The 13,005-nt window shown below is 50.1% G+C and overlaps 1 protein-coding gene across 2 annotated transcripts in view; it reads right to left on the reverse strand.

Moving 5' to 3' along the window:
* Positions 1–689: 689 nt before the first annotated feature.
* LOC135899710 (streptococcal hemagglutinin-like) overlaps positions 690–13,005 on the reverse strand; it is a 93,771-nt gene continuing 81,455 nt past the window's right edge. For both annotated transcript variants that reach the window (XM_065429033.1, XM_065429032.1), the window contains exons 18-19: positions 3,333–3,631; positions 690–1,196 (exon numbers count right to left, since the gene is read on the reverse strand). In XM_065429033.1, coding sequence (XP_065285105.1) covers positions 917–1,196; positions 3,333–3,631 — 579 coding nt within the window. In that variant the 3' untranslated portion in view covers positions 690–916. The remainder of the gene's footprint in view (positions 1,197–3,332; positions 3,632–13,005) is intronic.

Below are 13,005 nucleotides of genomic sequence, written 5' to 3' on the forward strand. Positions count from 1 at the left end.
CTTAATCGCAAGCCACAACAAATCGCATGAATTAAGAACGTATCAAGAGGTTCTGCTGTATTTGGTGGTACCCGCCGTGGTTGCTCAGTGGCTATGGTGTTGGGCTGCTGAGCACGAGGTCGCGGGATCGAATCCTGGCCATGGCGGCCGCATTTCGATGGGGGCGAAATGCGAAAACACCCGTGTACTTAGATTTAGGTGCACGTTAAAGAACCCCAGGTGGTCAAAATTTCCGGAGTCCTCCACTACGGCGTGCCTCATAATCAGAAAGTGGTTTTGGCACGTAAAACCCCAAATATTATTATTATTATTGTATTTGGTGGTGCGTTGAAGCGCAGTTTTTTTTTTGGCGCTTACTTCATTTGGTGCCCTTTAGCCGTCCGTGAAGGTTTACTGGCGTTTTTATATTCACATTCTACGTAAAACAAGCAGTGGACGTATTACTTTTACTTTTGATGGAGAGAATACCTGAAGGTGTTTCGCGCGTTCACAACGTTGTATGTCAAAGGCTGCGCCCAATCTTCGTCAGCTATGCACGACCGCAATGGAGAAAGCGCAGGAGCCAATCTACAACGCAGGCCAAACCAAAGCGCGCTGACGCCATGACATAAGCCTGAGCATTTCACACTGCGGTCGCATTTTCAATACACGTCAAAGAGACCGAACGACAAGAACAGAGGAAAAGAAACTTTCGGAATACAAAGAGTATATTGAAACTGCCATCTGCTTTTTTCACTGAAACGAGCAGATTCGTCTCGAGAGAAGGAAAAAACGAAAGTTGGCCAGCGCCCACAGTCGTGCACGAAATATTGGGGCACCGTCGATGATGCTTGAAAGGGAAGGCCAGCCATTTGGGACCTTCGATAGTAGAAGCAGACGGCGTTCTATTGAAAGGTGAGCGCGCGGTAACGTTGTTTCAACGGGGCGCCGATGGCGAGATCGACCAGTCGAGTTCCGTGGAGTCCGGCATGAAGGCCAGGCTGTAGTCCGAGCGGCGCTCGCTGGTCGAGCTGACGCTGACGGGAACCCTGAGCGGCAGCCTGGTCCGAGGCTTCGGGCGCGGCGGCGATTCGCTCACCACCCCGGGGTCCGATGCGCGGGCGCTGGGCTCCGGGTTCGCCGCCAGGAGGCGCCGAGGCCGCGGCATTGGTCGCAGCTGGGGTGAGCTGCGGCACACGCCTTCGTCGCCGCTGGGCCTGTCAAAATATTCACCGTTGCCGCTTTAGCGGATTATTCGCTAAGACTGGCACGTTTTGGTTGGAGGACAAAATATTTCCCCACTGCATCACCTACCCCACGGTCCAGTCACGACTCTCCCCATAAACCCAATACCACTATGCTTCTGCCGTCGTGGGTAATGCTACGGGTTTTTCCCGAAGTACAAACATTGTCCTCCTGAAGATGACGAAAAAGTGGCCCTTGTGGAAATTGTCAGCTATGGATTGATCAGCGTTACAAATAATTTTTAAATGTACCTGGGAAATAGTTTTCTGCGTAATTAGTGCTTCTTTCGCCCCACAATACGCCTTAAGTGAGCAGGATGTCAGATGTCAATGTTTGCGGATGTCAGATGAAACAGTTCCTAACCAATTTTAGGCGGATGTCCGCAAGTATCTAGTGGAAGTCTATAGGCTTTCTTAAATAAATGTTATATATAGGGCACGGTCACAGTGGGTGTACATCAGCCTAGCTGAGTACAGTGTCATCACTGTGCCTACAGAGGACCCACAGACGTAGTGTTCTCACTCGTGTGACTCCGGAAGGAGAACAGCGCATCATGTACTACGTGACCAATCTTAGAAGTCATCATGTACTGTAACGTCTAAACACGGCCAATTGCGTTAATTAAACGTTTGCTACGAGGCGAGTCCCACTCATCCATCAGCGCCCACTAAGAAGTAAAACGCAGCGTTGACCTCAACTACTGACGAGACCACAAAGGCACCTCCCCCCCCCCCCCTTACCTGAAAGCCTTAACTAATGACGAAAATGGCCAACGCCAAATGCTACCGAAGAAAGGCGCCCATTTGGATTACCAGGGTGCTATCCTGCCACATATTCTATACTATCGGTGGTGGGGGAGGGGGGGATACTTCGGAGGTTGAAATGTTGCGGAGCGTTGCGATAGCATGGGCGTGGTTCGCAACCGATTCGACACTTGTGATTGGCTGCGATAGAGTCATCAGATTCCCTAGCCGAGTCGCCTAGGTAAGACGACGGTAGTGAAAGCTGAGACTTTTCGTGCAGTGGGGCCGACGCGTCCTGATGTAAACTCGGACGCTTAACGTGCTCCTGCATGTAGTGAGCTTCCGTAACTGGACCCGTGCAACTACTGTGGAATAAACTCTTTTTCATTCATTCCTACGACTGGACGTATTCGTCGATGGGCTTGGAGGATTCCTTGCCCTAACACCACCACGAGCCGCAACAAAACGCAACAAAACGTACAGTTCTCAGCCATTGAAACGCGATGCTCAGAGCGCGCGCCTCTCCTAGGTTGCCTGAATGGTAGACCATTCAGGCACCCTAGTCTCTCGGCAGTTCTTGTGCCACTGGTGGGTGATGCGGAGACCGAGCTGGTGCATTTTTGTATCACATGAAAGCGAGAGTCTTTCTGATGCATCGTGACTGACGCCCACTCCCACCACCTCCCCAGGTGATTACCCAGAGGTCATCGGTTCCGTATTGCGCTGTAGGCGGACTTATCAAAAATGTATTGCGTCTGGTTTCCTTGAAGAGTTATAATAAAGGCAGCATCGATGTTTATCAAACATGGCGTGCATCGTCACATTAATTCACCCTCGCTCTGCGATCGGCTAGCCTGGTAAACTCAGATGATGGAGCGACCACCCCAGTAAGGCGTAGGTCCCGGGTTCGAGTCCCGGAACAGGCCGATTTTTTTTCTTCAACTGCGAGGCTTCTTTTCTGAGAAATGTATGGGTTTCATTTATAGCGTCGTGCTGCAATACGGGTGGATGCCAATTTTTCCCTTACATCGTAAATGAGCCACCATATACGTAGTAAATTTCAGACGCTCTCTGGCAGATTGTTTCTGTCCTCTAGGTAAAGTTATTAGTGAGAATAGTGGACTGATCTTGCTTGATGGGTAATAAAGGCAGCAACAACGTAGACTGCTCTTTCTTATTTCGCGCCTTTTCTAATTGCACATATTTCAGTTCCCAGAATAAGCAACTCTTTCGTACTCAGCACCCGTGTTAGTTTCCTTCCCGCAGTCCTGTTCATCGCGGTGTTTGCTCAGTGTGCCTACGTGAATAGCAGCTAAGTCTCACGTGGGGGGTCCCAGGGGGCCGCAGAGGGGCAGCTGTACTCACGCGTGGCTCCCGGTGGGCGTCCCTCTCCTCCTCCTCCTGCTCGCCATCAGGTAGGCCTGCGGGTGCTGCAGCCCCACCAGGTGGCGCAGGCGCAACGGCTCACGGTCCTCGCACGACGATCCGAGCGCCGTGGTGCTGCGAGTGACGAACACCTCCGAGGCGGCGGTGGCCGGCCGCTGGGGCGCCGGTGGCTCCTGCCCGATCTGCTGGCAGATGTACAGCGTCTCGTCCAGCGTCGACGTGCGGCCGAACGAGGCCGACCGCTCGCGCAGGTAGTGGGCATTGCCGGCCATCAGCACCTGTGCGGGGCACCCACACGCCGTGGCGTGTGCCGGTCGCCGTCGGTTTGTGTTTGCTTGTTTGTTGTGTGCCCGAAGTTAACCCTAACTTGGACTTTTCCGACTGTCTATAGCGCAAGTAGTCCAGGTTTTATTACATTATAAATTGACGTTCTGCCTCAAGGCCTCGACCAAGCGTTAATTCTGCATGTGGGCAAGTGTGAAGGAAGTAACTGCATGGGGCAGCTGTTCAGAGCAGGGCAACGGTGGCCATCGTTGGCATCGTCCCTGTGTCCACTGCAGAATGAAGGCCTCACGTAGCTATTTCCAATTGGCCATGTGCTATACGCCAGTAGAGTCCCAGAAAATATTTTAATTTCGTCAAGCCGCCTAATTCACTGACGTCCTCAAATAATCGGTATTTCCCAATTCATTTGCTGTAACAGACCACCGATTATCTGTTCTATGAATTGCATGGCCTGCACAACGTCACGTCTTCCTCTTAATCTCCCCTGTAATATCGGCTACCACTGTTTGCTCTACAATCTACACCACTGTCTTCCTGTCTCTTTGCGTTACGCCTATAATTTTTCGTTCCATGACTCACTGCGAGGTTTCCTGTAGCTTCTACTTTTCTTTATTATGCGATTTCAGCCCCACAAGATAATACCATTAACGTCATTTGTACACTTTACATAACTTTATTTTCAATAGCGATAATCTACCATGCATGGCTTCAAAGTACGTACAATATACATGGTTCGCTATTCCGCAAATTCGCACAGAACGCAAAGGCTTTAACCTCCCGGGTCCCACCAATGAAATATTTGTCCAATATATTGAACAACCAAACACAACGGACCACGGCTATTGAAACATATTTTTCCTCATGGACACGGCTTATCCGGCTGCTACTAGAACCCGTGCTGATATCTATTGACTATACGGCCAAAGTCGCTTTATTTCCCGCGTTTCCAGAAGAATTGAAAATGGCGGCACTGAGCGTGAGTGCCTTTTACGGCTGCCGCCTAAGAAATAAGTGAATTTATATTGTCGCGTATACCCTGCTGTAGTATACGCGCTGAATTAGGATCCAGGTGTTTGCACTTTACGAAACGTAAGCATCCCCGCGCAATGCCGAGACGAACCTCGTCGTCCTCTTCTTCAGTCCCCTTGCTGTGCCACATCATGTAACATTACCCCCTCTTCAAAAAAAAAAAAGATGGAAAACATACATAGGCTTGACGTGAGGGCGCCGAGATGACCTAGGACAAACACATAGGCTATAGTCACAATCACTGTGGTGTGCGATATTGTCACGTGGCAGTGACCGTAAAGAACACAGTAGCAATACTGTGAAAGATGAAACTAACTTTTATTGGGCGAACCTGTGCCCACGAAAACAGGCTAAGCTCAAAGAACGGCGACAGCGGCGAACACAGTTTCGGCTTTTATAGGTCAGTCGTCGAATGTTCCGGAGTAATCGCTGGGACCCGTGTGCCTTCCACAAAGTTCTACACCTATCGCGTCGCGCATACATGCAATTTGATTACACAAGGTTCGGCGACAACAGACAGCGGATAGAAGCATCGATAACATTCTAGAAACTTCCGATACATGTAGACGCACCCTGTGCAGAGCGCTAAAATTTCTTAGACGGTAAAAGCGCTCACCCGTAAAAGATAAACGAGTTCATGTGTCAATATACTCACAATGCACTGAAGGACGAGTAACAACAAAAACTAACCTAAGCGGCTGAAAACGTCGAATATTAGGAACTATAGTACGGTTTCAACCGCGCAACGTGCACAATCTGAGACTGCGGTTGTCGACGTCGGGGAGGCAGGTTTCCGTAAGGACGGACTTCGTAAATCACATTAATTCGCTGCAACACTTTACAAGCTCCGAAGTAGTGACTCAAAGGCTTCTCGGATAGTCCTTTTTGGCGCACGGGAGTGGAGACCAAAACTTGATCACCAGGTTGGAACTCGACTTGTCGACGGCGGAGATTGTAACGGTGCGCACCGATGCTCTGTTGTTTCTTTATGTGCACTCGGGCAAGCTGACGGGCTTCTTCCGCGCGTTGCACCAAAAATTCGACATCTTGGGCGAGGTCGATGATAAATTTTCTCGCACGGCAGCATTGCTTCTAACATAGTATACGCTTCACGGCCGTAAACGATGTAAAACGGCGTGAAACGTGTTGTTTCTTGCGTAGAAGTGTTATAGGCAAACGTTACGTAAGGGAGTATCTCGTCCCACGTCTTGTGCTGTACGTCAACGTACATACAGAGACAGCATGTCAGACATCGTTTTGTTCAGTCGTTCGGTCAAGCCGTTTGTCTTCGGATGATAGGCAGTTGCCTTTCGATTGGTCGTGCAGCTGAGTTTAAAAACGTCTTCAATGAGCTGCGCTTAAAGGCTTTGCCTCGGTCTGTGATGAGACGTGCGATGGGGCGCCATGCCGTAGGACGATGCTCTGTATGAAAAACTGGGCAATCACGGAACCTGTGCTTCGAGGCAGCGCCTTTGTCTCAGCATAGCGCGTTAAATAGTCTGTGGCGACAATTACCCACCTGTTGCCAGAAGATAACAGTGGAAACGGCCCCAGAAAAACCATGCCGACCTGGTCGAAAAGTTTGCCAGATGGGTCAATCGGATTCAGCAAATCTCGCAGGCTTCACAGCTGGCGACTTTCGGCGCTGGCATTCACGGCAGGCTTGGACGTACCGCTTAACACACTCGGCAAGTTTCGGCCAGTAGTAGGATTTGCGCACTCTATCAAGTGTTCGCGTAAAACCCAAATGACCAGACGGAGGCTCATCATGCGAACGAAGCTTCGGCACGGAGGTCTGCTGGAACGACCAAAAGGTAGGTCTTGTTGTTGGCAGCGGAGTTCTTCTTATACAAGACGCCATGTCGTAAACAAAAAGACGACAATCCTCGAGCGCCATTCAGGGGTATTGATGGGTTTCGTCCTTCCAGAAGTTCGAATATAGGCCGTAGTGCGTCGTCTGCGCGCTGCCGTGTGGACAAATCAGTAACGCTTACGGCCCCAGGAAAAGCGCCATCGTCCTCAATGTCTTGGTCGGTAGTGTCGATAGGGGCGCACGAAAGTGCGTCAGCGTCTTCGTGAATGCGGCCCGACTTGTACACGAGGGTCACGTCATACTTCTGCAAACGTAGACTCCATAGTGCCAGTCGTCCAGAAGGGTCCCGCAGTTTTGCAAGCCAGCATAACGAGTGATGATCGGTTACAACATTGAATGGGTGGCCGTAGAGGTAAGGTCGAAATTTGGCCAGCGCCCATACGATGGTAAGACACTCTTTCTTCGTGGTGGTATAGTTGGATCTGCACGCGATAGTGTGCGACTTGCGTAGGCGATCACTCTTTCAATACCTTCCTGCCGTTGTGCAAGCACCGCACCAAGACCAACGTTACTGGCGTCTGTATGAACTTCCGTGTCTGCCTCCTCGTGAACGTGGGCCATAACTGGTGCTGACACCAGACGCTGTCGAAGCTTGGTGCAATCAGTCTCTTGCTCTGAGGCCCAGACGACGATACATCGTTCCTCGTGAGACTAGTCGGTGGCTCCGCCATCTTCGAAAAATTTTCGATGAAACGCCGGTACTATGCACAAAGGCTCAGGAAGCGTCGGACACCTTTCTTGTCGGTCGGTGTTGGAAGCGTGGCTACAGCGGCAGTTTTCGCGGGATAGGGGTTACCGCCTTCCGCGCTGACCACGTGTCCCAAAAACATCAGTTCCTTGTAGCCGAAATGACACTTCTGAGGCTTAAGGATGAGGTTAGCCGATCGGATGCCTTCGAGAACTTGCCGCAGTCGTTTCAAGTGGTCGTCAAATGTCGCCGAAAAAACAATCACGTCGTCGAGGTAGACGAGGCAGCTTTGCCACTTCAGACCAGCGAGAACGGTGTCCATCAATCACTGGAAAGTTGCCGATGCCGAACAGAGACCGAAAGGAAGTACTCTCAATTCGCAAAGGCCATCTGGAGTGACGAAAGCAGTTTTTCGCGGTCTCGTTCACCTACCTCAATTTGCCAGTAACCACTCTTCAGATCGAGATACGAAAAATACTTAGCTCGCCGCAACCTTTCTAAAGAGTCATCGATACGTGGTAGTAGGTACACGTCCTTCTTGGTAATATCGTTGAAGCGTCGATAATCAACACAGAAACCAAGCGTTCCGTTTTTTTTTCTTCACCACAACGACTCGGGAGGACCACGGACTGTGCGAAGGCTGAATGAAACAATTATCTAGCATCTCCATGACATGGGCTTAAATTGCCTCACGTTCTTTCGGCGAGACACGATAAGGCTGTTGTTTGATGGGACGTGCGTCGGCGGATGTCGTTATTCGGTGCTTCGTGATTGGCGTTTGGCCCACCTTAGTAGACCGAGCGAAGCACGCGCGAAATTCGTTTAAGAGTTCCTGCAGTGCGCTCTTTTGATCGTCCATAAGGTCGGAGTTTACATCGACATCTCTGAGCGAACCGCCGTCTGTGTCCACTTCAGAAGCAAAGCACTCGACGATGTCCGTTGATGGTTCAGCGTAGGCGACGGCAGTGCCACGAAAAATGTGCCGATACTCAAAGGTAAAGTTGGTAACGAGGACCGCTGTCTGGTTTTCACGAAGTTCCACAAGGCTTCGCACAACACAAATACCTTGGGTCAGCAACAAGTAAATGTTGCCTTCTGCAATGGCTTCACCGTCTTGTAGTTCGTAGGACTTGATGGAACCATAACACTCGCACGCGGCGGTATCGTGATGCTGGCGTCCTAAACGCGAAGTGCGTATCTGTTTCCAATGGCGTCGGTCTATGTTGTTGCCCTTTGTGTCGAGAAAGTGATGCAGCGCTCGCGGAGGTCAATAATGGCGTCATATTCCCGGAGAAAGTCCATCCCAAGAATTAAATTGCGGGAACACTTTCGTAGAACCAGGCAAGTAGCGAGAAAAGCAGCACCGCGAATTTCTACTATGTCCGTTCATGGGCCAAGCGGTGTGACAACGTGGTCACCTGCCGTACGAACTGATGCCCCGTTCCAGGGAAACGTAACGTTTTTCAGAACGCTCGCCAGTTGGCCACTAAGAATAGAGTAATCAGCGCTGGTATCTACAAGCGAACTCACTTTTTTGCCGTCGATCAACACACGTATGTCCAGTGAAATCGTGTTCGCGGGAACAGGTTCTGAGTCATCGTGTTTTCGTTGTTGTGCGGTCGGCACGATACGAGGTCTTCAGCGCGTCGAGCATCAGCGGCACGCCTCGGGAGGTCGCTGAAGTCAATTTTCCCGGCGTGGACTTGGTGATCGCCCTTGCGTCGTCCTCGAGGTGGTATCGCGAGCAGGAAAATATCGCCGCGCTGAGGGTGAGCGTGACTGCCGCTGCGATGGGCCCTGCCTGCGCCACTGTTCGAGGAATTCTGCGCTGTCGGGAAGCCTTTGGCCGAACCTAGGTCGAGACGAATGGATAGAAAAACCCCGCAGTCCGAGTCGTTGGCAGGGGCACTCCCGATACACATGACCAGCTTCGCCGCAGTGGTAGCACAGCGGTCGTCGATCGGGTGCTCGCCAAACCTCTGAGTTACTCGCGGGTGTTCGAAGATAGTCGAAGTACGGTAGGGGAGTTGTTGGAGAGGCTTGCGCCGATTGCAACGCGACTGGGGACGCAACGTAAGCAGGTGCGAAAGCTTGGACGGGGCTCAGTAATGTTTCTGTCTAAGTCTTGCGCCGGAATTCACTTGGCAGAGGTGGCGCTTCACTGCTGGAAAGAGATGCCTGCTGTGCCTGCTGTACTTCGTTGCATACGACGCTGGCGAGGGAGCTGACTGGAGGTGGCGAGGTACCGTGGTGCTTCTGCAGCTCGTCGCGAACTACTGAGCGAATCAGCTCGCAAAGCAAGGCGACGTCGCACTCGAAGCCTACCGGCTTATCAGAAGTGCAGGCAGCATTTACTTGTCGGTTGTACATATTCGACCGTTGCTGAAGCGTCTTCTCCGTCGCGGTGGCTTCGGTGAGGAACTCCGCAACAGTCTTGGGCGTTCCGAATAAGACTGCCAAAGAGCTGTTCCTTTACGCCTCTCATCAGGTGACGCACCTTCCTCTCTTCCGACATACTCGGATCAGCGCGCTGAAAGAGACGCGTCATGTCCTCCACGTACATCGTGATGCTCTCGTGGGGCTTTTGAAAGCGTGGATTAAGGGCTCGCTCCGCTTTTTCCCATCGATCGGGGCTGGAGTAAGTCTCCAGTAGCTTGCGCTGGAACTCAGGCCGGGATGGCAGGGCACTTTCGCGGTTCATAAACCATGTGCGAGCACATCCTGGAGGCTGAAGTAGACGTTCCTGAGTTTGGTTTTGTTGTCCCACTCGTTAAACGCAGCCACGCGCTCGAACTCCGCCAGCCAGTCTTCCACGTCTTCAAATGTGTCGCCATGAAAAGCCGTCGGCACTTAGGGGTTCAGCAGCGTTAGGTAAGCCAGTGTCACCCTTTCCGTAGAAGTCGCAGTGCTCGCAGTAATCACTTTTTCCTGGAGGTTTCCACATTCTCGGGCGAGGCTTTGGATTCGCCGGCTTGTGCGGTGAAATGGAGTGAACTCCAATTGTGGGGAGAGGTTCTTGCTGCCCACTGGGGTCTCCTGCATAAGTTAAGTGTACACAGCAAGCTCCACGAAATTGTCGCGTATACCCTGCTGTAGTATACGCCCTGAATGAGAATCCGGGCGGTTGCACTGCACGAAACGTAAGCGTCGACGCGCGATGCCGAGACGAAGCTCGTTCTTGTCTTCTTCAGTGCCCTCGCTTGCCACACCATGTGGCAATATGTTTTTCGCATGTGATGAAGGATATTTAGTCCTTGGTTTGGGTTGGTAAGGAATCAAAGAACACCGAGAAACGCGTATTTTAGCTACGAATGCGGCAGTTTTCACCAGTGCACGATGTACTCTGCAATGTCCAATTTATGGGACATTGGGTCTCAACGACAACAAAAATATGACAGTACGCACATGTAGTCTGTTGGCGCTACTTTGCAAATAACAGATATTTGGCTGCAATTACCCGAAATAACGAACTGTCTCAACACAGTTGAGACAGTGCGTGCCTCGAAAACCCAACCCCGATAGCCTAAACATTTTGTGCTTGCGATGCCAAATGGCCTTATTTTGGATTTTGAAAAAAATGAAGTCCCCTTTGTACCAAGGAAGTTCTGGGATTGCAGAGTCAGCCGTGCTCAGGCTTGCAACCAATCTCGCTCCTGGAACACACCTCTTTTTTGATAGATATTTCATGGCTGGTCCGTTACTTGATAAATTAGCAGTGAAGGACACATCTGGTACCGGACCAGTGAAGAGCGATCGAATTCCGAAAGGTGCGAACCTGTCTAGTGAAAGTGAGCTTAACGTGAAGGAACGAGGAACATCAAATATGGTGTTGAGAGATGATGGGCAAGAAATTCTTCTTAGGTGGTACGACGACAAAGCCATAACCCTTTTGTCATCTGTTCTCGGAAAGTATCCTGATGACACGTGTCGCAGGTAGTCCAGCAAGGGGAAAAACATGTGAATCATTCTAGGCCAACTAATGTACTTTAGCAGGGAAGAAATTCGGGCGTGTTGGTGGGATACTTATAAACTAGGATACATAGCGCAAGAATGACACAGGGACAAGCAGGAACACATAGTTCAAAGGTGAACACGTGTGTTGGTTATATGAGCCCAGAGCTAATAAGCCGCCCTTGATGTACAGTTCTGCACACTCAAACCTCATAAAAAGACGTATCGTGCGCTCTTTCTTGTCATGCGCTCTCTCTAAGTCATGTGCTCACTTGCTGGATGAAGGCCTTAGTAAGCAGGTGGCTCGTCTGGAAGCAGCGAACTATCCGAGACATATCATTATCTCTGTTGCTGAAGGCCTGCATCATCGAAGGAAGCTAACTTCATGCATCAGCAATGAGCAGAGAGCGGATGATGAAAGAAAGAGGAAAGAAGAAATGGACAACCGAAAGGTGGCTGTAATTCTCTACTTTCATAAGGTTTCCCACAAGCTAAAAAAGGTTGGGCAACGTTCTGGTGTAGACGTTGTTTTTACAGCAACTAACAAACTCTTGAGGTTGAGTGTGTTGAGCTGTCCCATGAGGAAACGAAAGCCTGGTTGCGCTACCACGCACAAGGATCCTTTTGTTACCTGCACTCGCAACATGGTGTATAAAATTCCACTTTCGTGTGGGAAGTACTACGTGGGCCAGACGGGCAGATGTTTAAGCGTGCGTCTGGTGGAGCATAGTAATAAAGTGGAGAGCATCGCAATAGATGAGCATCTGGCTGCCAATTGTAGAAAATGTGATGCGAAGGCACCATGCTTCCCTCTCTTAAAACAAACTCTTGTCTATCGCCACAGGAAGAAGATTACGAGGAAATTGTCGAAGCACCTGAGATAGCCAGAGCAGGTGACGATTGCGTTAGCACGCCGTCTATTCTTTTATTTGCGCTCGTCCCGTGTTCTTGCTTGTCCCTGTGTTATTCTTGCGCTATGTATCCCAGTTTGCAAGTAATGCATGTTTGTACAACAAGAATATGAGAGCTGTCAACATGACCGATCGCATGATCAGCTATTATCAAATGAAGGCCTTATGGCCAAGACCTTATAGCCAAGAAATGGACCATAAGACGCGTTTTGCACTTGACGGACATGACCTTACGTAACTCATGGTTACGCTACAGAAGTATGCGCTACCAGCAAGAGCGACCCAGGGACACATTCCAGTTTTTTTTTTTATTTTCGCGTCTCTGTTGGAGAGGCTCTGGTCACTGAAGCACTGCAAATACCCACAGACAACGACAATGATTCATACTGGCAGCCACCCAAAAATCGATCAAAAAGAATCGATAATTTGCCACGACTTTCAGAAGCTCCGAACGCTGCTCGCAGCAGGATGGAAGATTGCAGCATGAAAACCAAGTTGTTGTTTTTTTTTTTGTGCACGAAGTGTCAGCTTTTGTATTGCATGCCAAAGGAGCAACGATACATTGAGAAAGCTCACTTCTCATACTCTAAGAGATCCGTAAGCTTGGATCTTGCTTGACATTGTTGATTTGTACTTTCATATTTGTGGCAGCCGCAAACAAAAGATGATCATTTTTGTTGCAAAATTCTTTATTTCAGTCACTGGCCCCAGCTACACTATTCCATCTGTTTACGGAAAAAAAGACCCCTTAGAGGCCCAATGTCCAATATATAGGACATTGTGCCAAGTTCAAACTACGCACCACACAGCAAAACTGCGTAAGGCTTTTCACCTATGCACCACAACAACGCATTTATGAAAGCTTAAGAGAAATCCGGGAACTTAAATTCACTCTGGGCCACGGTTAACGAAGAT

This window comes from Dermacentor albipictus, chromosome 7, assembly GCF_038994185.2.
Source record: "Dermacentor albipictus isolate Rhodes 1998 colony chromosome 7, USDA_Dalb.pri_finalv2, whole genome shotgun sequence".
In the NCBI taxonomy this organism is placed as follows: domain Eukaryota; kingdom Metazoa; phylum Arthropoda; class Arachnida; order Ixodida; family Ixodidae; genus Dermacentor; species Dermacentor albipictus.